Below are 25652 nucleotides of genomic sequence, written 5' to 3' on the forward strand. Positions count from 1 at the left end.
TTTCAGCATTAGCGTTTATAGTAATTTGAGAGCACAGCAACATTGCTGGGTGAAACTGGAGTTTTCACGCAGGCAGGTTAAGTCTTTTGGACGCCTCCAGCCACGTTGCTTATTAGTGGCCTGGTATGGGATGCAGTCATGTGGGTTGTTGGCGTGTGTGATGCTAATCACTTGTAAGGCCAAGTTTTTGCTAGGAGCTTCTGTTTGGAATCATTAGCAAACACATTTTCAACTTTAGGCCACCAACAGAGGCTCTAGTGCAGAACAAGCTAGTGTAGCTTAAGGGTGTGCAGTGGGGACCATGGGCTGTGGGGAGTTCTCGTTGCTTATTCCTGGTTTGGAGGGACGCTAACTGTTTACAAGCACAGAAGGTGGCCTCAGTTCTGCGGTTACCTTAGCCATCTGTGGAGGACCACATGGCATTCCCTGGGCCTGCAGACACGGTGGGGCACCGAGGCCATGGCTGCATAAATTCTGGTAAGTTCATTCCCACCACCAATGGGAAAATACTCACTCTCCTTTCCATTTCTCTCTGCCTCCGTGCCTAAGAAACCCAACGCTGCTTGGTCAGAACTACTTCCCTTGCTAGAAAGAGAAAGAAGGGAAACGCTGTCTTGTATAACAACAGGGATGATTCCACAGTGGACTTTCCAGTGGGCCCACTTTTATTAATTATTCCACTAAGGGGGCATGGATGTCTGTTATGATGTCCAATTTTCCAGACTCTGACATTTAAGAGTTTCCCATTACAAATCAGCTTGAGTGAGCAGTAGGGAATATGGAAAAGCTTACACAAGATTTTCTCCCATTTAGAGCTTGTATTCAAGTCGGAGTTGCAGAGGCCTTGGCAAGTAGGTACGCTGGGGATTGAGGCCAGTGCCTGGGTGTCAGCGGCCCCATGCTGTTTAATGGGGTGACCCAATCCAGATGTTGGAGGATGCAGGAATTCACAAAGGTGATGAAAGCTAGTGGAGTGCCCCCAAAGCTAACTCTGCCGTCACTGTGGATTCTGAACATAACTCTGCCCTCGATGGTCTTAGCCAAAAGAAAAAACGGAAAAACACTAAAACGTTAAACAAGTATCATAAGGATGAACTTATAAAGTGAGACTAGTAAAGTCAGAGAGTTGTTTTTCTCTCAAACTTTCTATTTCAAACAATTTAAAGGAAAAGTCAAAGTTATTAATAAACGGCAATACCAAAAATTATGAATTACAATTATAATGAAAGTTTGTTTGAATAACCCTTAAAGTTTGTCTGAAGATGCCCCTAGAAGACAGTGTGAACCCTCTCTCTTTATTAAAGGCAGGGTTTTTTCTGAGACGTCTTTGTCCACTACTGAAATGTGGTTGCCTATTAAGGGAACATGATAAAAGTTTACAAACAGCTGTGAATGCCTGGGGGTTGCAGAAAAAGTCATAATCCCTAGCACAAGAACATAAATTAAGCCATGTCCTCAGTGCTGTGAGGGAAAGTAAAAAGAAAAAAAAAGAGCCATAGTCCCTTTCCACAAATCATTTACAGCTTACTCAGGGAGTGAAACATCAGTACTGGCTTTAAATTAAAATGGTGTGAAATTTTGTGGCAGTAGCTGTGAGCCCAGGAGGAGGGAGGGGCCAGACAATGAGCAAGAATCAGGGGAGAGCCTCGGAAGGCTGAGGGCTGGGTACCCGAAAGATGTGAGCAGACGAAAGGGTGGAGAAGGCAGAGTTCAGAGGTGGGGTATGACTGCTTTCCTTTCCCCCACTCCATTGTCAGCCTAGGCCTCCTCTCGCAGCTCCTCTCATCTGGGCCTTCACACATGCTGTTACTTCCAACCAAAAGGCCTTTGCATCACTTCGCCAGGAGAGCTCATCCTTTAGGTCTCAGACCAAAGTTCTCTTCTTTTCAACGTCTTCCCTGGTCCCCTAGTCTGGGTTAAATCTCCTTGCTCTATGTTCTCATGGAACCTCAAATGCTCCCCATACTTCCATACCATTTATTACATTAAGTTCTAGTTTAGTGCTTTTCTGACTACTCTGAGGTACACCCCACAAAGGCAGGGGCTGTGCTTCGTTCATGCTAAATCCCTGCCGCCTAGCGTGGTACCTGCGGTAGGGTAGGAGCTCAAGACCTATTTGTCGAATGCGTGGGTGTACTCTGTCTTAGACACAGTGTTGGTGGTAAAGGGGGAGGTAGGCAGAGGTGGAATCAGGGAGAGAAAATATGAGGTAACTTGGGAACACAGCACACTGCATGGGAGGGCAGGTCATTGTGGGAGGGCAATCGGCAGGTATGTCATCTTGGGCAGGGTATAAAAATGGAACAGTGTTGGGAGGTGGGAGAAGGTAGGAGGACAAGAAAGAAGGAGATTGGGTGGCAGGGACCAGCTCTACCTTCCAAAATTCGGCCTGGTTTACCTTTTCTTTAAGAGATCAAGCCCAGTCATGACCCCCACCCTCTTCTCCTGGCTTGGGGTGAGGACTCAAGGAGAGCCAGGCAGTGTAGGGCTGGTGGGTTCTGGTCTTGCCACTTCCACTAATTCCCTTTGTGACCTTGAATGGAGCAAGGGTCTTCTTATGAGAGCATTAATCTTCCTAATATGAAAATAGGACATAAGTAAGGTCGTGATGGGGAGCAACTGAGAAAATGTACTTGGGAATGTTTAGAGGTTTCTCCATCACCTTTCTGGACCTCAATTTCCTTACTTTAAACGTGAAAGGACTGGGATCATGAGGAATCCCCAATCCGTTCCTGAGACTGAGGGTCAGGTTGAGGTGGGGTGCTCATGGGGATGACGGGAGAAGACGGGCATGCGTGTGGATGTCGACAGCAGGCTGGCTCTTCTCCACACTACGAATTCTGGAAGGTGATCTCCTAAGTCAGATTCTGCCATCTAAGACTCAACCCAACAATTTCGGGCCAGAACAGAACTCCCCACCAGCCTGGGTTAGAATCAATCTCAATTGAGGTCTACTGAAGAGCTGTAGATCCCCTAGAGATGATCTTTTCCAATGCCCTCAGCTGGAGGAGCAGGCCCGTGGCAGCCAAGTGGCTAGACATAAACATCACATTGGAACAAAGTAGAAAACTTCCTACAACGTTACACACTTGGGTGAAATTTTGACCCTAGAATCAAGCCCGATCTCCCTCAATCCTGACTCTGTTTGGAAGGAAAGAAATGAGATCAGAGAATTTCAAGAGGGGTGTCTTTATTACCTAGCCCTGCCTTGTTCCGCCCCTAGTATTTAATTCTCCTCTGTTTGCTCTCTGCAACTTGATACCAGATCTTGACCTGCTGTTGCTGCAGCTGTTTGGGAGATGAGGCAGTTCAAAGGTGAAAGTCATCAGCTAAGCTATAAAATAGTGATGATGATGAGTATGGAAGTATGTATGGGTGTGGAAAAAGAGGGTTAGATTATGGGGGACTGGAAGAGGAGGGAGAGACTTCAACCACATCAGTTGCCTTCACATGTATTTATTTAAAGAGACCTCCTCCTGGGAGCAGGAAGTGGTGCAAAAAAAAAAAAAAACAACAACAACTCAAGATGGTATATTTTGCAGCATTAACTTTGGGTTTAAGTTCTCTGAAAAAAGTTAACTTTGCAGGTTTTGGGTACAGTTTGGTTTCTGCTGTGGACAGAGGATGTCCTGAACGTTTTCTGTTGTAAATTCAGGCAAGTAAGCCAAGAATTCTAAGTCCTCATGTTCCTCTCCAATGAGACAGTGAAGGAGAGATTTCCAAGGGTGAGAACTGAATAGATTCTACTGAGAATTCAAACATCCAGGGAAGGGGCTCTGACAAAATAAATCACACCCTCTCGCGTTTCCTACGATTTGCTTTTTTTTCCTTTATCTTAAATGATCTACTCGTACAAAAATTTATGAAAGGTCAGAAGTCAGTGGCTAGCAAATGGGACTTTCTCTCCAAATCTGCTGGGGACTTACAGCCCGGTGTCAGGCACCAATAGACATTCTGAAGATCCCTGTTTACTCAAAGTATCAACCAATATATTCTATGCAAACCTTTTTTCCCTATGTTTAGACAGAAATGTTTACTTTTCCAGCGGTTCTGTGAATTGAATTAAAGAGCAGAGTGACTAAGAAAAGACTCAATATAAAGCTTATTATCTATTGTGCAAGAAGGAACTGACCTTCACATAAAGATTTTAATACAATAACTTGATTCTTTTGGTCATTGCTGATTTAAATATGAGAGATGAATTCTGAGAAGAAGTTTTCCACACGTGTTGAGATCTAACTAAACTTCTCTGAAATCAATTGCAGTTTTCAGGGGAAAGAAGGGAAGAAAATGAACTCCCATCTATTTGAATTATTTACACTTGTCATTTTATTTCATCCTGACAACATCTACAAAAGTAGGGATTACTGATAACTTTGACACATGAGGAAACTGAAGCTAAGTGAGACTGATTAATGTAACGGAGGCTATCGGGCAGCGCTGGGAATTTAACTTGGGTCTCTCGAGGTGAAAACGATCCCTCTCTTTCTCCATGTCATGTTGCAACCAGTTTCAGAGAGTGCCACCTTCATCTATGTCTTTTTATTCCTGATGTCCCCATTTACATTCAAGCCTCATGATCCATGCTTGGACCGTTACCATAGCCCATTATCGATTTACCAACACATTACATCCATAGAGTTCTTGTGCTTGGTAGAATGATTTTAACCTGGCTGTTCTGCAAGACAAAGACACCTATGGCCAATTTTTCTATATACATTAAAAACAATTAACTCTATTAATATCTAGTCAAACCAGAGCTTTGCAAAACTTCTGAGAAAATCTGTGTGTGATTAAATGTCTTAAAATACAATATAATTTGGCACTCTAGGGGCTTCCCTGATGATGCAGTGGTTAAGAATCTGCCTGCTAATGCAGGGGACATGGGTTCGATCCCTGGTCCGGGAAGATCCCACATGCTGTGAAGCAACTAAGCCCGTGCGCCACAACTACTGAGCCTGTGCTCTAGAGACCATGAGCCACAACTACTGAGCCCACGTGCCACAACTCCTGAAGCCCGGGCGCCTGAGCCCGTGCTCCGCAACAAGAGAAGCCACCGCAATGAGAAGCTTGCGCACCGCAAGGAAGAGTAGCCCCCGCTCACCGCAACTAGAGAAAGCCCACACACAGCAACAAAGACCCAATGCAGCCAAAAATAAAAAAATAAATAAATTTTTAAAAACCCCTTTAATTTGGCACTCTAGTATTTATCGCAGATGAAGATTAGCTCAAAATGGCTATAGTGTAAATTTTTTAGTCTGATCATCAGGGTGATAAAATCTCATCCTTGTTCCCCCTCCAGCCTTATGAGGTACACCCATCCCTTGCACTCCATCCTGAGATGTCTCCTTTCACTCCGCAGGTTGGCCTTTATGGGCTGCGAGCTGGTCCTGGAAACCTGCTACCTTGACGTTTCTACATCCTGTCTGTTGACTAAGTCCCGACTTCCCTCCAAAGCCCAATTCAAGTCCTATCAGTCCTGGAGAAGGTATCCCATCCTCTCAGGCTGCCAGCGATTGCCCTTCCTCTGTGGCTCTCGTTCCCTTCAGCTCTGTCTCGGTCTACCCCGGGAACTACCTTGACCACCATCTCTTCTATCTCCTCAACCAGCCGTCTGTTCTTTGAGGTCTCATGCTTGTCTGCCTTTTTCATGGAGCCCTTCCCAGCACTTCAGCAGGATCTGCTAATAAGGAGCATACTTAAAAGGTTGAGTAAACATTTCCTGCTCTTGGGTTTCCTCTGCTCATTTTATTTTCGCCGATCAGTGTTGTCAGAACAGAGGAGTTTACTAGAGATGCTGTGAAGAAAATTCAGAGGAAAACTGATGTGAGGAGTCTCAAAGGCAAAAGGTTTTTCTGTGAAAGGAAATAACTGATGAGAGCTGCAGGATCACGTGAACTTTCCACAGAATGTCAACCAACCGACCGTGTGTATTCTGGTTGCTGGGACTTGCCCAAGTCATCAATTTTCACCACGTTGTTGGGGGGTGTCTTAGAATGTTCTGATATTTATGCAGTTGGATCTGTTGTTTCACCAACAAGCGGTTCAAATGGGGATGTTCATGTCTTTACACAGACACCCATGTGCTTTAAAATTGCCAGTATTCGAGAAAGAATGTCTTAGCACAGATAAAACAGTGGCTTTAATGATTTTAATTGCCTAGTAATTTGAAAAATTGTTTCCCCCTTATGCTTATAGGGATAACGTTAAATGAAAGAATTAGACACTAAGTTATATACATGTATGATTACAACTGAATAAAGAATAATCATACAGGGTAAAAACTATTAACTATGTAAATGCTTTTTTAGTGAGGACAAGAAATGCTGGAAAGGATGTTACAAGGAATGGCAAAATTGGGGCAACCCATTGGATGGGGCGATAGTTTCAGAGGTATCGAAAGCAATCCTTGGGAGGAAATGCATTGCTTTCTATTTTCAAATGATGGGGGTCACCACTAGCTCACATGGTGCCTTTGTGTGAAGCAGGAGAAGGCACCCCTTTCTGAGGTGGGATGCATGCCTGTCCCAGGGAGGCTGACCTGCCCAGTGGTGTTCAGGGTGGACCTCTGTCACAGGGCACGACCTGCACATCTAGGTGCCTGTGTGCCCAGCAAACAATTCTTTGGAAAATGGAAGTGATCTTAAAGAGGAGAGTGACCTGAAGAGTAATCCCGCTAGTACCTGGTAGAGCCAGGGACTAACTCCAGAATTGTTGATTTAACTTAATCCTGATCAAGAACATTTATTGATGGCTTTGTCTATGAAACATAGGGCTATGCCACAATATTTATATATGACAAGGATCCCACTCTTAAGTAGCCAGTTATAACCTGGTTTAAAACTAGTTTATTGGTACTTGTTAGATATTATGGTATCAACTTATTGGAGAAGTGGGAGGCCTCCATTAACAAAACAAAACAAAACAAAACAAAAACAAAACAAAATTTCCCAAAGCAATTACCACTGCTCTTTAGGTGTCATGGGTAGAGAAGGTCATTATTTCCATTCTGCCACCGAGGAATATAACATACAGCGATATAGACAAGGGACCAACAGTGGGTTCTCTTGGGGGTGGAGTTTTGAAGTGAATTGCTTGTAACATTGCATCCCGAATTACCATGTTTCTTGCATGAAGTGGAGACACCCACCCTGGAACTGAAGAAAGTGCTGATGCGCGGGAGGGATGGGATTCCAAAGGTGGGGCTGGTTTCCTCTCCTCACTTTACCTTCACCTGTCCCACTTGGCTAGCCTATCACAGGGAAGACAGAGGCCATCGAATGGGTGCCTCAACTTCCTGCCTGCTCACCCATACCGGAGAGCCCATCTTGGGCTCTGCCCCCCAGATCACTAAGGAAGAGTGGCATTTCCTAGGCTGTAGGTCATCTAAGTCCTCCTAGGGGCTCCTGCCGTCCATCAGTGAGCTCTTCCGCCTCTTCCCCTCCTGGGCTTCTGTCATGAGCACTTAATCATTCTCAAGCCCTTCATCCGAAACAAAGAGCTTCTGTCAACTCCAGCTCTCCTCCAGCTACTGCTTTGGCTCTCCCCTCCCGTTTTCCACTAAGCTTCACTCCTGCCCCCATCACTGCACTGAACCTAGGTCACCAAGGCCACGAGGACCTTGTTACTGCTAATCTAATTAGAGGACGTGTCGGCTTGTATCTAAATTTCCCATACTTGACCCTGTTGACACCACCCTCCTCCGTGATGTACCATCTTCCCTTGGCTTCCATGACCCCAGACTCTCCTGTCACACCTGCTCTTTCTCTGGCTGGTCCTTCTTAGTTTCCTTCTTCTTCTCCTTTTTCTTTCCCCACCTTGACTCAAAGGATGTGACCCTGGGGGTTCAGCACTTAACCTGTTTCCCTTCTCTCTCTCCATACTCTCCCTGGGCTCTGCATCTATTCACACTGGTCTCAACTGCCACGCTAATGATGCCCAAATCCTTGCCTCCAGCTCAGAACTCTCACCAGGGCAAAACTGCCTCCTGCACAGATTGGGCATCTAGGTGCTGCAGGTGTCCACGCTGCGCGTACATGACTCCGAGAGTGAGCAGCTCCTGAAAGTTTGTGCTCTAGGCGCTCCGCGGTACCTCAACCTCAGTAAGTTGAAAAGCTAAGCCCTCATCTTCCCTCCCAAAGCTCTTCCTGTGCCCCCATCCTGGTGAACGACGTCACAGCCGGCTCAGATCTGGAGGTCCTCCTCGACAGCCCCCTCTCTCATCCTCCACACCAGCCAGTTACCAAATCCAGTCATTCTGTTTCCACAACCTCCCCTGAATCCAGACTCTTTCCTCCTCCTGTCACTGCCTCCGGTCAGGATGCCGCCATCTCCACGCTGCAGCCAGCATGACTTTTCTAAAATACAATCTGACCACAGCTCTGCCTAAAACACTTGGCGGTGATTCTCCACTGTCTCCAGGGTGGGCTTCACGGCCAGCAGCCACGCTGTCCCCTCTCCCCGCTCCACTGCTGGCTGCCGCGCACTGTCCTCCACCAAGCCCCGCTCCTCGTGTCCCCCGAAGGGGCCACAGGCCACCTCCAGATCCTTGCTCAAGCTTCCCTCTCACAGAAGAGCCTTCCTCCACTACTCTCCTCTGGTCTCAGCCTACATGCCACCTCTAGAAGTCAGTTTTGACACCAAGGCTGGTGAAATGCCCTTCCTGGGCATACTCCCCCCACCTCTCACATTCACCACAGAGCCTTTCACACAGGATGGTGTTTGGGCCCTTAACAGTTTGTCCCTGCTTCTCAAGGGAAGGGACACAGCTTACTAATCGATGAGCGGCCAGCCCAAACTCAGTGCTCGTCTCATAGAAAGTGTTCAGCAAGTATCTGTTGAACGCATGAAGGATTTAAGGAGTTCTGAGTGTGGACTTCAAATCTGATAGTCCTGAATTGAGCCCTAGATCTGCCCCTTCCCAACTGTGTGTCCTTGGGAAAGTTAATAACCTCCCCTGAGTCTCAGTTTCTGCTCTGTAAAATGGATTTGTTCTTGTGAATGGATTTGTGCTTCTATAACCATCTGCAATCAGTACAGGGCTTCATGCTCTTTTCTCTTTCAGCTCATACGCTGAACTCCAGGAAGCCAGAATTAAGTCCTATTCTAGTTGGCATCCCTGGTGCCCAGCCCAGTGATGGGTTCTTAGCGGGGGCACCATCGATGAAATTTGATGAAACGATGTTTGAGGGAAGGCAGCCAAGGCAAAGAAGGAAGAGGTAGTGCAGGGAATGTGGAGAAAGGAGAAAGGAGAGGGAAACAGAGTGTGGACACTTTCTCTGAGTCTGCTTATGTTTCGGGAGGCTCGTCTGCTTTCGAAGGACTGGGCTGAGGGTGCTCTCTCCCCTTGGAGATAACCTGCCCGGATCATTCTCGCCTCTGCAACAGTAGGGAGCCACAGGGACCCATGTGACCGACTCAGCTCCCTTATTGGAAACAGCTGTGCAGACGGCAGCCCTGGGGCTGGAGCTCCGGTAGAGGATTTCACAACCTCCAGGGCTGTGCTTCAGATGAGTTTCAAACGTTGTTTATATACGTCTACGTGTGTGCTTCCTGGGTCTCTTCTGATTGCCGTGAGGCCCAGCCTTGCAAAACAAGCTCAGAGCGTGCCTTAGTATTTTGTTCTTGCTGATAGTAATGGAATGTACCAGCCTCCCAATGCCAGATCTGGGAGAAACCGAGAACCTGAAAACAAAGAAGACATCCAACCCCAGTGGCTTCTCCCAGAGCACGTGAAGGGGGTGGGGCATTAAAGCTGGGCAGGGTTTAGGCGGGTTGATATTTTGACTGAATTCCATCCAGAAAAGACATACGAGGCAGAGTTATATTTTCTCTTTTCCATTCTCTTTATCCAAGCAGTAACAATATTGTAGCAGGCAGGATCTATGTTTACCGTCTTCCAGAGAAGAAAGGGACTGCTTTGAGCACATAAAGATTGTAATCATCCATTTCCCTTATGCCTATGAGACACAGGCATAGAGGTTTTGAAGGAATGTGGAGAGTTGCCTTCAAATTGTTCCAGGAAGGAAAGAAAGGATGCTGCCTGGGATGAGAAATAGGGAATTGGACCAGATCACTGATTTCTCAACTCCAGTTGCACATTAGAATGACCTGGGGAGCTTTTAAAATCCCAGTATCCAGACTTCATCACAGACAAATTAAATAGAACCTTTGGGGTGGGATCCTGGCATCAGGGCTTTAAAGTTCCCCAGGTAATCACAACATGCAGGTTGAAAATCACTGGATTCTGTGAACTCTGATCTCTGAAGCTCCCTTACATTTCTGGCTTTGAAATTAGTAATCTAGGAACAAAACTGTCTGCAGCTGGCAAGATTTCCCTACAATTGGTTGGGACTTAATATTTAGGCTTCAGCTAGAGTGGTCACCAATCATGTCAGTAGGCGTTCTGTGGAGAAACACAGGAACACAGGAAGGTAGTGGTCGGTAGTCAAATAAGCACAGAAAGGTTGACTTCGAATCCCAAGCAGTCAGGGTTAGAGGGATTTTGATGGGCATCTCATTCCATTTATCTCACTGGTTTCCCCAGACCAGCAGCATCAGCATCACCTGGGAGCTTGTTAGAAATGCTAGTTCCCAGGCCCCACCCCAGACCTGCTAAGTCAGAAACTGTGAGAGTGGGATCCAGCTACCTGGGTTTTAACAAAACTTCTGGGTGATTCTGTGCTCAAGTTTGAAAACCAGTGATCTGCTGCAGGAATCCTCTACTATATCCTGGCCCAGTGGTTTAACTGATTGTATCCCTGTTTGGTAACACGGAGCAAGCCCAGTAATCCCTGGGGATGCCCATTTGTTATTGAAATTCGTCCTTCAATTCTTTAGATGAAATATGCTTCACTGTAACTTCTACGTGGGGCTCTAGTTCTGTCTTCTGGGATGACCCAGAGTAAATCCAAGTCATGTTCTGTACTTCAAAGACTTTAAGATGATGTTCCAGGGCTTCTGGTTTAATATACGTCTGATAGCTCCTGAGAGTACTTCTCCCCAATTTACAATAAAATACACAGGAAGATACAGAAAAGGTGCCAACTCACATTACCACCCAAAAATAAGACTGAGGGAATAGAAGTAGTAGAAAATTTTTGTGAAAATTTATGTCATCTTGGAGTAGAGAAGGCTGTGCTAAGTTTGACACCAAAGGCAGAAATTATAAAGATTCATAGATTTAACTATAAAATTATAGATGACTTCAATATATTTTTAAAAACTTAAAAAGTATATGACAAGCTAGAAAAACTTTGCATATGTATATTATATATATATATATATAAAATGTTAGACTTTAAGTTTCATGACGTAAGCATCATATACTTAATGTATAGCACAGGGTCTGACATAAACTGAGTCCTCAAAGCATTTGACTAATGAACGAATGAAGATGAGTTAAGCAAATGACCATATAAAAATCAATGCTAGGGACTTCCCTGGTGGTGCAGCAGTTAAGTATCTGCCTTCCAATGCAGGGGACGCAGGTTCAATCCCTGGCCAGGGAACTAGATCCCACATGCATGCTGCAACTAAGAGTTAGCATGCCGCAACTAAGACTCGGAGCAACCAAAAAAAAAAAAAAAAAAATCAATGCTAAAATATACAGTAGAAAAATGGGCTGAGGGCATATATAGGCAATTGACAAAAGGGAAAATAAATATTTGAAAAAGATGTTTCACTTCAATAACAGAAAATACAAATTAAATTAGCACCTATAAATTAAATTAGCACCTATCAAATAGCTAACTTTAGTAATGTTAATGGGAGATGGGTTTTTCATTGATGCTGACTCTAGGGTTAATTCACACAGTGTTTCAGGCAATAATGAATAATGAGGCCAATCTGGCCTCGTTATCAAAGCTCTAAAATTTCTCATGTTGTTTGATCCAGCAGATAGCTGCCTTCCTAATCCTAAGGGAACATTCATGAGTGTGCACAATGATTTGGCAACAAGCATACCGATTACAGCCTCATTTATAAAAATAAACACTTGGAAATAAATATCCAAAAAGAGAAGATAGGCCGAAATATTATGTCACAGATTGACAAAGGAATATGACACAGCCATTAAAATGATACATAACGATATGAATGGCATAGAAAGATTATTCCTCAAACATGGTTAAGTGATTAAAAATAGTTTATAAAAGGGGTGCATAATGTGATGACCAAGAAATGACCAAGTGAAAAAGCTCTCAGGGTCCTTTAAATCTTCCTCAGACTGAACATTCCTAATTCCTTCCGCCATTTCTCCTTGAATGGTGAGCAAACTTTCTAAAGTCAGAGTGGCCCTGGTGTGTAGGAAGCCTCGGGGAGCATCCTGGAAAATGCTCATGGGATACAGGTTCTAACTTCCAGACTTTCTTGGTAAGTCTCTGTGAATATGCCCTGCTTTGGCAACGCCCCCTTTAAAGCCCGGGTCTGGACAGCAACTTCTTGTGTTTACAGGGATACTACGGGAACAATGAACAATCTTACCAAGGTGACAGTTCACTAGGTAGAGATGATGGGAAAGACATTCCAAGCAGAGAAACTAGAATATGCAAAGGCACAGAGACACAGAAGCTTCTGGCATGTTCAGGGAATGGTGAGCAATTCTAGTGGCTGGAAAGCTATTTGGAGTGATGGGGGAACCTGGAGGTAGTAGCAGATGAAATGATAAGGGAAGCCTTTCTAAATCAAGCTAAGGATTTGGGTCTCCTTCCTAGTCTTGGCCAGTCTGAAGCCCTGGGATGTTACACTGAGATCCGTGTTTTAGAAAGAGCACAACGGTGGCTATATACTGGAAGCCGGGGGCTGGTTTAAGCAAAGGATACCATATGCTTAGTGAAGTCTTTAAATTTTAGGATCGGATGTGTTGCTGGTTTGCTTTTTAAGTGGTTTCTTCTGGTACTTTCTTTTTTATGTTTGCTCAGGATCTCTTGGTGGGCTCCAACAAACAATAGGACTGTGAGCCCACCCCAGGCAGAAAGAGGAAGATGGGTGGTGGTGGACAGAAAGCATTCATGTCTCCTGCTGTCATCCCATTCATGTTTTCCCTGACCCTGGGCTTGGACAGCTCCCAGGAAGTGGGCACCAATTCCAGGGAAGGATGTGGCTCTGGGCTCAGGCCTCCTGGAGCCCTTTGCTCTGCGGTGGAGGCTGGAAGCTCTCAGCTTTTCCAGCAGCCTCAGAGGCTCTACCGGTGAGCCCGTGTCTGCCTCTCCAGGGCTGGGGTGGGTTCACTGGGGGAAGCAGGAGCAGAAAGGAACTGAGAAGGAAGAATTGCCAGGTTCCTGTGAGGTCAACACATGTTTGAAACAAATCAGAACGAGAATGTAATTAGGTGATGTTTGGTTTTGTTTTTGTTTTAAAGGAAAAATTCAGAACCTGTGACTCGTGTTCACGAGCACATGCCTGGATGCAGTCATTTTGAGTTTATGGAAAATGTGGTCAGCCCCATAAATCAGTGCTGAAGAATTCTTACAGAGCCATCCCCGTGCAAGGAAGTCAGGTCTGTAGCGAGTCTCCTAAGATTATGCAAAATAATACAGAGTAAGCATGTAATAATAAGCTACAGTATAGTCTTCTCTACTCCTGGAATTCTTTCCTGAGTTGCCATGAGGAAGCTGTGAATTTCTGTTCCTATCTAATCTGTGACCTTTCTTGTGTAACTCCATGTGTACGTCTAGATGTCTGTGGCCATCACCATGACTACAAGGACACAGTTCTCTGCAACTATTCTCGCATGTGTCTTAAACATTTTAGCAGGATTTCTATACAGAAAGCCCATTTAAAAGTAGGCCGAACAATCAACTTGCAACACTGCTGAGAATACGGTCAAATGTATCCTAATTCTCAGCCCGCCTGTCCTTCGCACCTATTATTTGGTGTGATTGGAAAATGAAAATTCAAGGAGGGATCGTATTTCTCAAAAGCACACAAGACATCTTCAAATGTGAAATACAAACTTTCATTCAGAATTAGTAAATAATAGATTCAATCTAGGTGTGATTCACTAGAAGAAATTCCATCCATTTTCATTTCATTGTTGTTGGATTTATCCCATCAGCCTTTTGCCCTCAAACAGTTTTGGTTCTTCTATACCATAATATTTCTCTCTATCCTTCCTCTTTCCTACACTCCCTTCTCTGCTTGACCCAGTTTAGAAATTTGTTTCTGCCAAACTGGTCAGCGGAGAGTGGAATGTTAACAAATCTGAGTGATGATTTTCAGTTGCTCTGAGAAGAATGGGCTTGTTCACTGGACTAGCATGTTCTATCACAAAAAATAGTACTGCTGAACCCGAGTTTGGGTATCCTATTTTTTTTTTTTTTTGTAATCTGTTAGATGAGTCTCATGCAGGCTAAAAAAATTCTTAATTTTCCACAGAAACCGTATGTATAACTTATAAGGCCAAATACCACCCTGAGTACAAAGTTGATGGCCTAGGCTCATTTCTGTTAGCTGTAGAGTTTGTACTTTCAAATCTGCTATGGCAATGTGTTCGTTGATGTGCACAGACAAAATACAAATTCCATGTGTCATGAGGGCCAAGCTGGCCCAGCATTTATATGGCCTGGGATTTTTTTTTTTTTTTTCCGGTATGCGGGCCTCTCACTGTTGTGGCCTCTCCCGTTGCGGAGCACAGGCTCCGGACGCGCAGGCTCAGCGGCCATGGCTCACGGGCCCAGCCGCTCCGCGGCATGTGGGATCTTCCCGGACCGGGGCACGAACCCGTGTCCCCTGCATCGGCAGCTGGACCCCCAACCACTGCGCCACCAGGGAAGCCCTGGGATTTTTTTAAATGTCATTCTTGCCTGTTGTCCCTGCCACAAACTGGAGCAGGAATAGCTAATTGGCTGCAGCCTGCACAGGCTGTGAAACTTTAGACCAAATCCCCTCAGCCACAAGCCACCCATTGTCACCTGTCACCAGGTACAGAGGAAGGGGGGCCTGCCTAACTGGCTCTGCTCTCGTGTTTTATTAGTTGTGCCGTGTTGCAGAGTGGGCAGCGTAAAGATGTGGGTATATCTGACACACATCAATTGCAATATAGTTTGAATTTTTGCATCAACCCCTCACAGACAGTAGAAAAGCACAAAGTAAATGATCCTAATAATATTTGCCCTGACTAAGCATTACCAAGTGTTCAAACGTTCGGCCACATGCTTTACAAACATTGCCTTCTCCAACCAGCCACACTGTGAAGTAGGTATTACCAACTACTTTATAACCATGAAGTTCAGAGAGATCAAGTGACTGGCCTGGAGTTTTCCAGGCAGGAAGGAAGCAAGATTCAAACCCACCTCTACCTGGTTTGAAAGGAGCCCCAAATTAGACACCTTGATTTTGCTTTGGGGTTCATGTGCTTGATTCCCAGAGCAGCGGATGCAAGATGCAGGTCGCGGGTAGTTGAGGGAGAATTTGGTCCCCAGCTTTGCTCTGTAGACTTTATGAAAGAGAGACTAACTCTTCCCGGAAGACATAGCAATGGTGTGATTACAGCAGAACTGAGGTTGTTTCCAGCATTGTTACTATCTGAACAGAACACAATATTCAGCTTGTCTTGTCCTCTGTTTCCTCACTTACAAAATGAGGACTTTGGCTAGATGGTTTCTAAGGCCTCTGATGCCTCCTCCCTTTCTGTCTCCTTCTAGTTGAGACATCTGAGCTTGGCCCTGACAGTTTCAGGGCAAACCCTCGCCAGGGTGGAAGGTCCTCCCGTGATCCTGGACCAGCTGGGCCCAGTGCCTGCTGGAAGGTGGGGGAGTTTTCTGTGGCCCCTATTCCGTCGCTTCATCCTGTGGCCCTGGCGTCCTGCTTGTCACCACTGGCCAGTGTGGCTGAGAAGCAGCAGGCCTCTCCCCTGGAGCTACCTGAGTAAGAGCCAGTCCTGCTTTATTCACACACTGTACCTGTAAACTCAGAAGCCCAAGTCCTAGGACATTAAAGCTAAGCTATTTCTGTCAAAATCCTTTTCAAAAAAGCAAGGCGAAACTCAAGGACTTGTAAAAACCCAAGTTTTGAAAAGTAGTGTCTGATTTGTCACAACATGAAATCACAGCTGGATTCCTATATCTGGAGTTATTCTGGCTCAACAGTCAGAGAGAGAGAGAGAGAGAGAGAGAGAGCAAAAAGAACGCATGTGTGCGACCCCGTTAATGCATCCTACCGTGTCTCCTGGCTGTGGACGCATCACGGACACACGATCGTAGCCTTTCCTTAGCAGGACCCACAGGGCATCAAGTTTTCCCTGAAATAAAACAAATGCACCAAGATTACATCTGAAACCAGACCAGGGGCCAGCACCGACAGGCAGAAACTTCCATGCTTCTTAAGTCATGTGAACCACACTTCACCGGCAGTGCAGTTGCCATAGGATGTGACTCTGTAGTCCCTAAGTTCAGATGTGGGCCTCAGGAATGGAGGAGGAGGAGAGACACATCCCAGAGGACCCTGACGCTCGCGCAGGAGACATCTGCGACTTTAGTGCAGCCTCAGATCTGCAGACACGGAGGATTCATTCAGGCTCTCCGCTTTTGCCCTCATCATATTCCCAGGCAACTCCTCACACCGCAAGTCAATCTTTTCAACTTGCACTAAAGTTTTTTCTTCCCACTTAGTGTCCAGAGTTTACAAATGAAACAATGAGGACAGATTCAAGCAGGAAGTGACTAAATAGAAGCATGGACAGGGTGAGACCAATGAAAGGCCCCTGGGGCACAGATCCATGGCTGTCCCTACGATGGGCTCTGGAATCCCAGGCTCGACAGACAAATGACCAAAGATCACGGATCACCACAAATCACAACCCCCTTTGGAGTTGTAGGTGATTGGTTGAATCTGGAAGGAGTCAGCCTACGAGTGCTAAAGTTTTCACAGTATGTGGCAAAGGCAGTCTAACGTTCTAGTTCCCTAGACATGCTGAGCAGAGGCTGGTTTCTGCCACTGCAAACACTAACAGAAAAAAAGAGAGACATTTATTTAGCTTTGCTCTTATTATTATTACTATCTTTTAATTTTTTGGCTGCGTTGGGTCTTCGTTGCTGCGTGCAGGCTTTCTCTAGTTGCCAAGAACGGGGGCTACTCTTCATTGTGGTGCATGGGCTTCTCATTGTGGTGGCTTCTCTTGTTGCAGAGCACAGGCTCTAGGGGTGCAGGCTTCAGTAGTTGTGGCATGTAGGCTCAGTAGTTGTGGCTCGCGGGCTCTAGACCGCAGGCTCAGTAGTTGTGGTGCACGGGCTTAGTTGCTCCACGGCACGTGGGATCTTCCCGGACCAGGGATCGAACCCGTGTCCCCTGCACTGGCAGGCGGATTCTTAACCACTGTGCCACCAGGAAGTCCCAGCTTTGCTCTTATTATTAACCCTGGTTAATAACGGGCAGAAGTCACCTTTATTTTGTCTTATTTCCCTTCATCACTCTTGTGGTGACCAGGACAACCTGCTCCCCTCCACCTCCAAGGATGACATCCTAGTCTCTAGAACCTGTGAATATGTTCCCTTTCATTGCAAAAAGGGCTCTGCAGATGTGATTAAGTTAAGGATCTGGAGGTGGGGACATGATTCTGGATCATCGGGTGGACCCAATCTAACCATATGGGTCTTTAACAGAGGGAGGTAGGAGGGTCAGAGTCAGAGAAGGAGATGGGGCGACAGAAGCAGAGTGAATGTGATCCCATGTGAGAAGGATTCAACCCACTGTTGTTGGCTTTGGGGAGGAGAGGGGGCCATAAGCCAATGAGTGTGGGCAGCTTCTGGAATCTGGGTAAGACATGGAGATGGAGTGTCTTCTAGGGCCTCCAGCAGGAATGAAGCCCTGGCTTCACCTTGGTTTTAGCCCAGTGTGACCCATTTTGGGCTTCTGGCCTCCAGAACTATAAGATAATAAATTTGTGTGGTTTTAAGCCACTAAGTTAGTGGTAATTTGTTATAGCAACAGTATGAAACCAATACAGCCCTTATCACTCCCTGATGTAGTCTATTTGCTTAGTGTCTGTCTCTGCCATCTGGAATGTGAACGCCACGAAAGCAGAGGTGCCACTGGTTTCGTTAACTGCTATATGCCCAGCCCTTAGGACAGCTTCTGGTGCTCAGTGAATATTTATTTGTTGGACGAATGAATGCATTCAGTGCTACTGAGTGCTGGGCTAGGTGCTTTTCTATGTGTCTGCTCCTTTCATTCTCCCAGCAATTCCAAAGGGTTATGGAGAGGGAATCAGAGAGATCAACTAACTTGCCCAAAGGCACACAGTGTGTAAACTGGAGAGGTGTGATTGGACCCCACTCCATGTCTGTCTAATTCCAAAGCTCATAAACTTTCTTTCTTAAAATATATTTTTTAATTGCATTGATTATTTTTTTAATTGAAGTGTAGTTGATTTACAACGTTGTGTTAATTTCTACTGTACAGCAAAGTGATTCAGTTATACATACATATATATATATATTCTTTTTTAAAAATATTCTTTTCCATTATGGTTAATCACAGGATATTGAATATAGTTCCCTGTGCAAAGCTCGTATACTTTCTCTTATACCAATTGCAGGTTCTTGCCTGTGCAGATCCTTTAGAGCAGGGTTTCTAAACTGTGGATTGCGACTCTTCAAGCCCTCATGAAAAAATTTTGTGTATTAGGACCAGAATTTTTAACAAAGAAAATAAAATAGGAAAGAAAATATTTGAGTTAAGGGCAAATGGTGAGGATAAGTATGCACGGGTGTGTGTACGAGGAGTGTGTGAAGTGAATGCACACTTGTGCACGCATAAGCATATACTGGGCCAACATTTATTTCCTGTTGGGGTCTCAGTCGGGCATGTTTGAAAACACGGATCTGGAAGAGGTCTTTGAAGGATAATGCTGAAAGGCTGAGAGAGTCTAGAAACTTCAAGTTCCTTGCCACAAAGCATTCGTAGTGACAGCGTCCATTTAAGAATGACACCTCGAAGACTTGGTGTTTTGAGATTATTTTCTGGCGGGTTTTATTTAGATAGAAAAAATGTGCTTTTGAACCTTTATCAACTCTGTTGCTCGAGCTCTTGTGGACTCAACTTTGTCTTGCTAAGTGTCACGTTTCTCATTTCTCTTGGCCAAGTATTTACAAAAACCTCTAAAAATATTTTGAAATGACTTTAGAATGCTGGAAGGACCGCTGCTGGGTTCAGCATGGTTTTCTGCATTAAACCATTTCAAGCATCAGCTAAATGTTTTCCTTTAAGGTTCTTTGGGATAAGCATTTATATTTCAGGATACAACCAGGTGGATTTCCTGGAAGAATGCCTCTTTTTCTTTTTCTTTCGCTTTTTTTGGGGCAACTCCGGGTATTTGGCTTCGTAAATCATCCCACCCTCAGTGTTCTGTGCACTGATCACTCAACTCCCTGACAGATGAGGAGCAATGAGATGGGGCTGAAAGAAAAAGTAGCTGTTGAGGAAGTGTATTAATTAACTCAGCAGAAATCTGAAGCGCCATGCAGGGCAAAGGGGCAGAAACCACCTAGATGTGTAACACCAGGAGAAAGGGCTGTGTTTCTTGGAGGCAACAGATCATAGAGTGATATTTCAGCACAAAACGACTGGATTCAGACTGTTTGTATTCTGAGGCTTCCCCTCACCAGCTCTGCTGCAGCCTCGGACAAGCTGTTTCATGTCCTTAAGCCTTACCTTACTCATCTTTAAAAAAAGAGATAATGATACTGTCTACCCTATAGATTTGTTAAAAGGCTTACAGCTAGATATTGAAGTAAGATTCTCGTCTCATAGAAAGTATTCATTCAGTCTTATCAACGATGGGGTAAAGTCATTAAAATGAAAAACTGGGAGTCTCTGTAGAAAGATGGAAATGAATGTAATGCGGACGTAAGAATCCAATAATTTGAACTTTGCAAGCATGGATCTACCCGTCCTTCATGTGGTGCTCCTACAACTCCATTCCCCCCTTTCCGTCTGGCTTCTGTGACAGTGTTTGATGACCCCAACACTCCACCAAAGCTGCTTCGCTAAGGCTGCCCACAGCATCCCGGCTACCAAATGCCTTGGCCACCTGTGGCCTCATTTTACTTGATTCTTTAGAGCGATCAGAGGCTCTGGGCCTCTCCCTTCCTCACTATCCCTTGGCTTTATCTTCTCCTTCCTATAACTCTCATGATCCTTTTCAGCCTCTTCTGCTCCTCCCCTCTGCTTACACACGATGTGGTGGTGTCCCCTTGCTGTCCCCCCTCTTCTAGTCTCACCCCCACGCTGAATGCTCACTTTTTTTTTTTTTTTGTGGTACACGGGCCTCTCACTGCTGTGGCCTCTCCCGCTGCAGAGCACAGGCTCCGGATGCGCAGGCTCAGCGGCCATGGCTCACGGGCCCAGCCGCTCCGCGGCATGTGGGATCTTCCCGGACCGGGGCACGAACCCGCGTCCCCTGCATCGGCAGGCGGACTCGCAACCACTGCGCCACCAGGGAAGCCCTGAATGCTCACTTTGACTACTCTCACCGGGTCCCATGGGTCAAACTTCCACCTGTCTGCCCATGGCTCACACATTCTTACTTCAGCTTAGTCCTCTCTTGAGCTCCAGATCCAAATACCCACCGAATCTTAGTTGTAATGTAAACGTATCACAGGTATCACATACTGAACAATTTTTCCCCAACCTCCTCCGCTTTTTGCATACCCCGCCTTGGTCCACGGCACCACTGACATCCAGACGGACAAGGCGGACACCAGAGAATCATTCTCACCTCCTCTCCCTCTGCCACCCCTTCATATCCAGCTTCGACCACGTCTCTCGAATGTTCTCTCTGTCACAGCCCCCCTGTCACCTCTTCCTGTCCAGCCCTGTCCCACTGTCTCCACGGCTACTGCCTTGGCCTAGGCCCTCATCATCTGTCACTCATCCTGAGAATAGTTTCCTGACTGGTCTTTTACCTCCAGGCTCCCAGTCCTTTCTACTACTTGATTAATAACAGATTTCATGGCTAGCTGGAAGGGATGCTTTGCTATTAATAAAATAAACCAAGGGACATCTTATTAGCAGTGTGAATTTAGGCAAGTTACCTAACCTCTCTGTGCCTTGATTTTGCCATCTGTAAAACAGGAGTAGTAGCAGTTTCTAATTTTGAGGGTGGTGGTGAGAAATGAAGGAGGGAGTGCAGGAAAGGCCCTTGGGACTGTGCCCGACTTGTGGCACATGCTTCACCCAGGTTAGCCCTTCATGCTGGTGAGCTGCTCTCATGAGTTGTCCTGGCCAAGGTGAGACCAGATAGTTCTGGTTGTACCCTCAGTGTTCTGAGCTCGGAATGTCCCACAAATGAACCCGAAGTCCCCATTCTGTGTGGCACAGAAAATGATCTTGGTAATCTACCCATCCTATACCTCTTTCTACTCCTATGCCAGGTAGCTTTTAATGCAAGAAGAGCTGAAGTAAGCTTTAGAATAAGAGTGTTTATAACCAAGAAGACGATAAACATAACTGTCAAAAGTCAAACAGAAGGGCACAGCAAAGGCTCCTATGTTTAATTTTCTGAAAGGAGGCAAAAGCCCATCATTTCAAGACTGTAGCTACTGGGCTTATTAATAACATCCCTTTAGGGCCACAAGAGCCTCAGGGGATTCTTCCAAGCAGTCCCTGGGCTTTACCCACTCCTCCTGGGGGGAGCCTTTTTTTTTTTTTTTTTTTTTGCGGTACGCGGGCCTCTCACTGCTGTGGCCTCTCTCGCCGCGGAGCACAGGCTCCGGACGCGCAGGCTCAGCGGCCATGGCCCATGGGCCCAGCCGCTCCGCGGCACGTGGGATCCCCCTGGGACCGGGGCACGAACCCGCGTCCCCTGCATTGGCAGGCGGACTCCCAACCACTGCGCCACCAGGGAAGCCCCTGGGGGGAGACTTTGAGTTGACTCCACTATTTCTCTCAGATCTGAGTGTCCCGAATGCATGCGTCTCTCTTCAAGGTGCATGTCAAGACACTGGTCCTCACTCCCGAAGAGAAATGCTTCTGTGAAGCTCAACGATTTCCTACCATCCTGGGAACCCTCCACCAGAGTGCATTAGTTGACATTTACATATACCTTTCTTTCATATGAAATTGACACACTTTGACTATAACATGAGAAATGGACCAATTCCAGGCTCCCAAACTCTACCTCAGCCTCAGACAATCAATACTTTTCATACCACAAAGGCTGGCAAACTGGAGGTCCTATGGCAATGCTCGCTTTTGTGTCTTCCTAAACAAGAAGACTGTGCCGGGGAGGTCTGTGAGGCCCAGCACTCAAAGCATCTTAGTGCATGGGCTTTGTGGCTGGGTTTCTTCTTTCTTTCTTTTTTTTGGGGGTGATGGAGGGCCAGGCAGCAGCTGTGTCTTCTCTTCTGGTTTGTCTGCCTCAGCTGTTTGGAAGTTAGTCAGAGGTTGAGAATTTTGAGGGTAGTTCAACTTAGAGGGCTGTTAGAGACGAACACATTTTTTTACACCTTAAAATATATGGTAAATATTGTGACCCATGCTTCCCTTTAAATGAAATAAATTAATGCATAAGTTGGAAACTTTCCTTACACACACACACACACACACACACATACACACAATCACACATGGTTAATTTTTTTTCTCTATTTTCTTTTGGTCTCTGTTTAAACAATGGTTGGAACCATTCTAAAAAGTAGCCGGGGACGGACAAAAAAAGTCTGTTGACCATCAACGGCACATCTGACAGCATTTAAGGCTTCGGTGTGTCTTACTAGGCTACATATAGCTTCATTCAGAACCGTTTCACCACTGAATGCTGCTTGATTACAAGGCTGAGGTGCTTAAGGCCAGGGATGACAGGTTCACCTTAAAGAAAATGAACAGAACACCGCCCGCTCCCCGGCGCTGCAACAGTACAGGCCGGTCCGCCGTGCCAGCCAGGTTCTGGCTTTGGTCCTTCAGCTGTCATTTCTGTCATTGCCAGTCACGTGGAGGAGCTACTGGAAAAGGAGAAAACTCATTTCTCTGAAGGCCGCAAGCCTTCCAGCAAACCTGAAAACAGTCCTGGTTTTAATCTTTCTGGTGGTCATACATCTGGGCATTACTTAACTCGCCTGAAACGGTCAGTCCCAATTTAACGAGAAGCACGGGATTGCTGTAAAGCCAGGGGGTGAAAACTGAGCAAAGAAAAAGTCAGGCCAAATATCGGAAAATTTCTTGATCATGAGCCTGGAATGAGGAAAGGGTGAAGTGTGGTCAGTGTGGTCAGTGCCTTAAATTAGCCTGGGCGACGGCGGGGAGCAGCCCATTGTGGACTCTTTCTCTCAGTGAGTTCCTGCGGGATGTGCTTAGGCAATGTGCTTCCCTGCTTCTCTGCTCCTCAAATCTATTTCCTGAAATGCACGAAAAAGCGAGTCAAATGCAACCCGTTTAAAGGTGTATATGATTCTGACCACCTTCATTGGGGAACCAGGACTCTTCCCAGTACCTCCTGAAAGTTTTGCACTGGATGGAGGCGTTCTCCCTGTTTATAGTGGGGCAGGTTATCCTCCATGAGCTGCCTGCCGCCATCCACTCTCTGTGTTTCTCTGCCTTCCTTGCTCCATGCCTTGGAAGCCTGACCTCTACAGATGGCATCATCTAGCTTCCCTCTGGTGTGGCCAACGGGTGGCATCAGAGGGAGACGAGAGTTGACAGATGAATGGATAAAGACGTGGTACATATATACCATGGAATCTTCCTCAGCCATGAGACAGAATGAAATAATGCCATTTGCAGCAACATGGATGGACCTAGAGATTATCATACTAAGCGAAATCAGCCAGAGAAAGACAGATATCATAAGATATCGCTTATGTGTGGAATCTAAAAAAAAAATGATACAGATGAACTTATTTACAAAACAGAAACAGACCCACAAACATAGACAACGAAGTTATGGTTACCAAAGGGGAAAGGTGGAGGGGGGCAGGGATAAATTCATAGTTTGGGATTAACAGATACACACTACTATATATAAAATAGATAACCAACAAGGATCTACTGTACAGCACAGGGAACTATCCTCAATATTCTGTAATAACCTATAAGGGAAAAGAATCGGAAAAAGAATATATATATGCATAATAGAATCACTTTGCTGTACAGCAGAAACGGACACAACATTGTAAATCAGCTAAACTTCAATTTAGAAAAGAAGGAGGTAAGAGGGCAAGATGAGGGGCAGGTCGGCACTTGTTCCTTCTGCTCCCTCCCTGAGCCCTGCCTTCGTTGGTGGCTGCATTCTTTTTAAAAATTCTTCCTTCCTTCCTTCCTTCCTTCCTTCCTTCCTTCCTTCCTTCCTTCCTTCCTTCCTTCCTTCCTTCCTCCCTCCCTCCCTCCCTCCCTCCCTTCCTTCCCTCTCTCTCTTTCTTTCTTTTTCTTTCTTTCTTTCTTTCTTTCTTTCTTTCTTTCTTTCTTTCTTTCTTTCTTTCTTTCTTTCTTTCTTTCTTTCTTTTCTTTTCTTTTCTTTTCTTTCTTCCCTGCCTTCATTGGTGGCTGCAATCTTATTTATTTATTTATTTATGTATCTATTTATTGGCCATGCCCTGCCACTTGCAGGATCTTAGTTCTCTGACCAGGAGTCGAACCCGTGCCCCCTGAAGTGGAAGCATGGAGTCCTAACCACTGGACTGCCAGGGAAATCCCTAGACTCAAGTTGGATTGCCTGATTTGAATTCGAGCTGCCATTTGTGTGTCCTCGGGCAAGTGACTGACACCTCTCTATGCTTCAGTTTCTTCATCTGTAAAATGGAGATCATACCTCACAGTGTTGTGAGGATTAAATGACTCAACACGCATAACATGCATGGAGGAGTGGGTGACTGCATTCTTATAGGGCCGGGGTCCGCAAACATTTTCTGTACAGGGCCAAAGGGTAAATATCTTAGGCTTTGTAGGTCAAGAGGCAAACTCCAGGCTATTATGTAGGTGCTGATATAATCATTTAAAAATACAAAAAGCCATTCTTAACTTGTGGGCCATATAAAAACACGGAACAGGGCAGATTTAGATGGCTGACCCTCTCTGTGGCCACAGCTCTTCTGGGTGGCCTCTGCTCTGGAGCTGCAGCTTTCACTGGTTCCAGTGACACCCTCTCGCCTCCTTGCTCTTCAGGCCTAGGGACGTAACAGCTCTCACTGTCGCTAGTCCCTGGGTGCCTCACCATTGCTATGCAATGAAGAGTAGTCCCCACTCTCTTAACCCTTCCCTGATCTGTGTGATTTCAACCCTCCTGAGGGTGCCTTCTGTTTCCTGCCAGGACTGTGACAAATCCGGTGAGAGGGTTCAGGAAAGGGAAGCAGAGTTTACGGCACAGCATGAGGCTGAATGTTTTGCCCAAGGCTTAGTGAATGTGTATAGACATTGTGGCTAGAATGTGGCTCATCGTGGACCATGCATTGGTTAAACAGTGTGAAGGCTGAAGTTCTGGTAGCAAGTCCGTTCTTTTTCTGGACAAACAGTGTACATTATGACTTTGGAATTCCTTTCTGTGCTTCTACTCTCAAACTTCCTTGTTCTCGCCCTTCCCTCGCCCACCTGTCTAGATACACATAAGAGGACCTCTTTTGCTCTCCTTTCCTCAAAGCTATGGCAAGAAGAACGTCACCTTCTTTGGATCGAGAGTACCTAAGTGATTTGTGTGGGTCACAGGAGAAAGTCTATCTGGCTTG

The 25652-nt window shown here is 45.8% G+C and overlaps 1 protein-coding gene across 1 annotated transcript in view; it reads right to left on the reverse strand.

The window, feature by feature from the left end:
• ANTXR1 (ANTXR cell adhesion molecule 1) overlaps nt 1-25652 on the reverse strand; it is a 243865-nt gene that overhangs the window by 39244 nt on the left and 178969 nt on the right. The window contains exon 17 of the mRNA XM_030877432.2: nt 16160-16240. Coding sequence (XP_030733292.1) covers nt 16160-16240 — 81 coding nt within the window. The remainder of the gene's footprint in view (nt 1-16159; nt 16241-25652) is intronic.

This window comes from Globicephala melas, chromosome 12 (genome assembly GCF_963455315.2).
Source record: "Globicephala melas chromosome 12, mGloMel1.2, whole genome shotgun sequence".
NCBI classification, from domain to species: Eukaryota; Metazoa; Chordata; class Mammalia; order Artiodactyla; family Delphinidae; genus Globicephala; species Globicephala melas.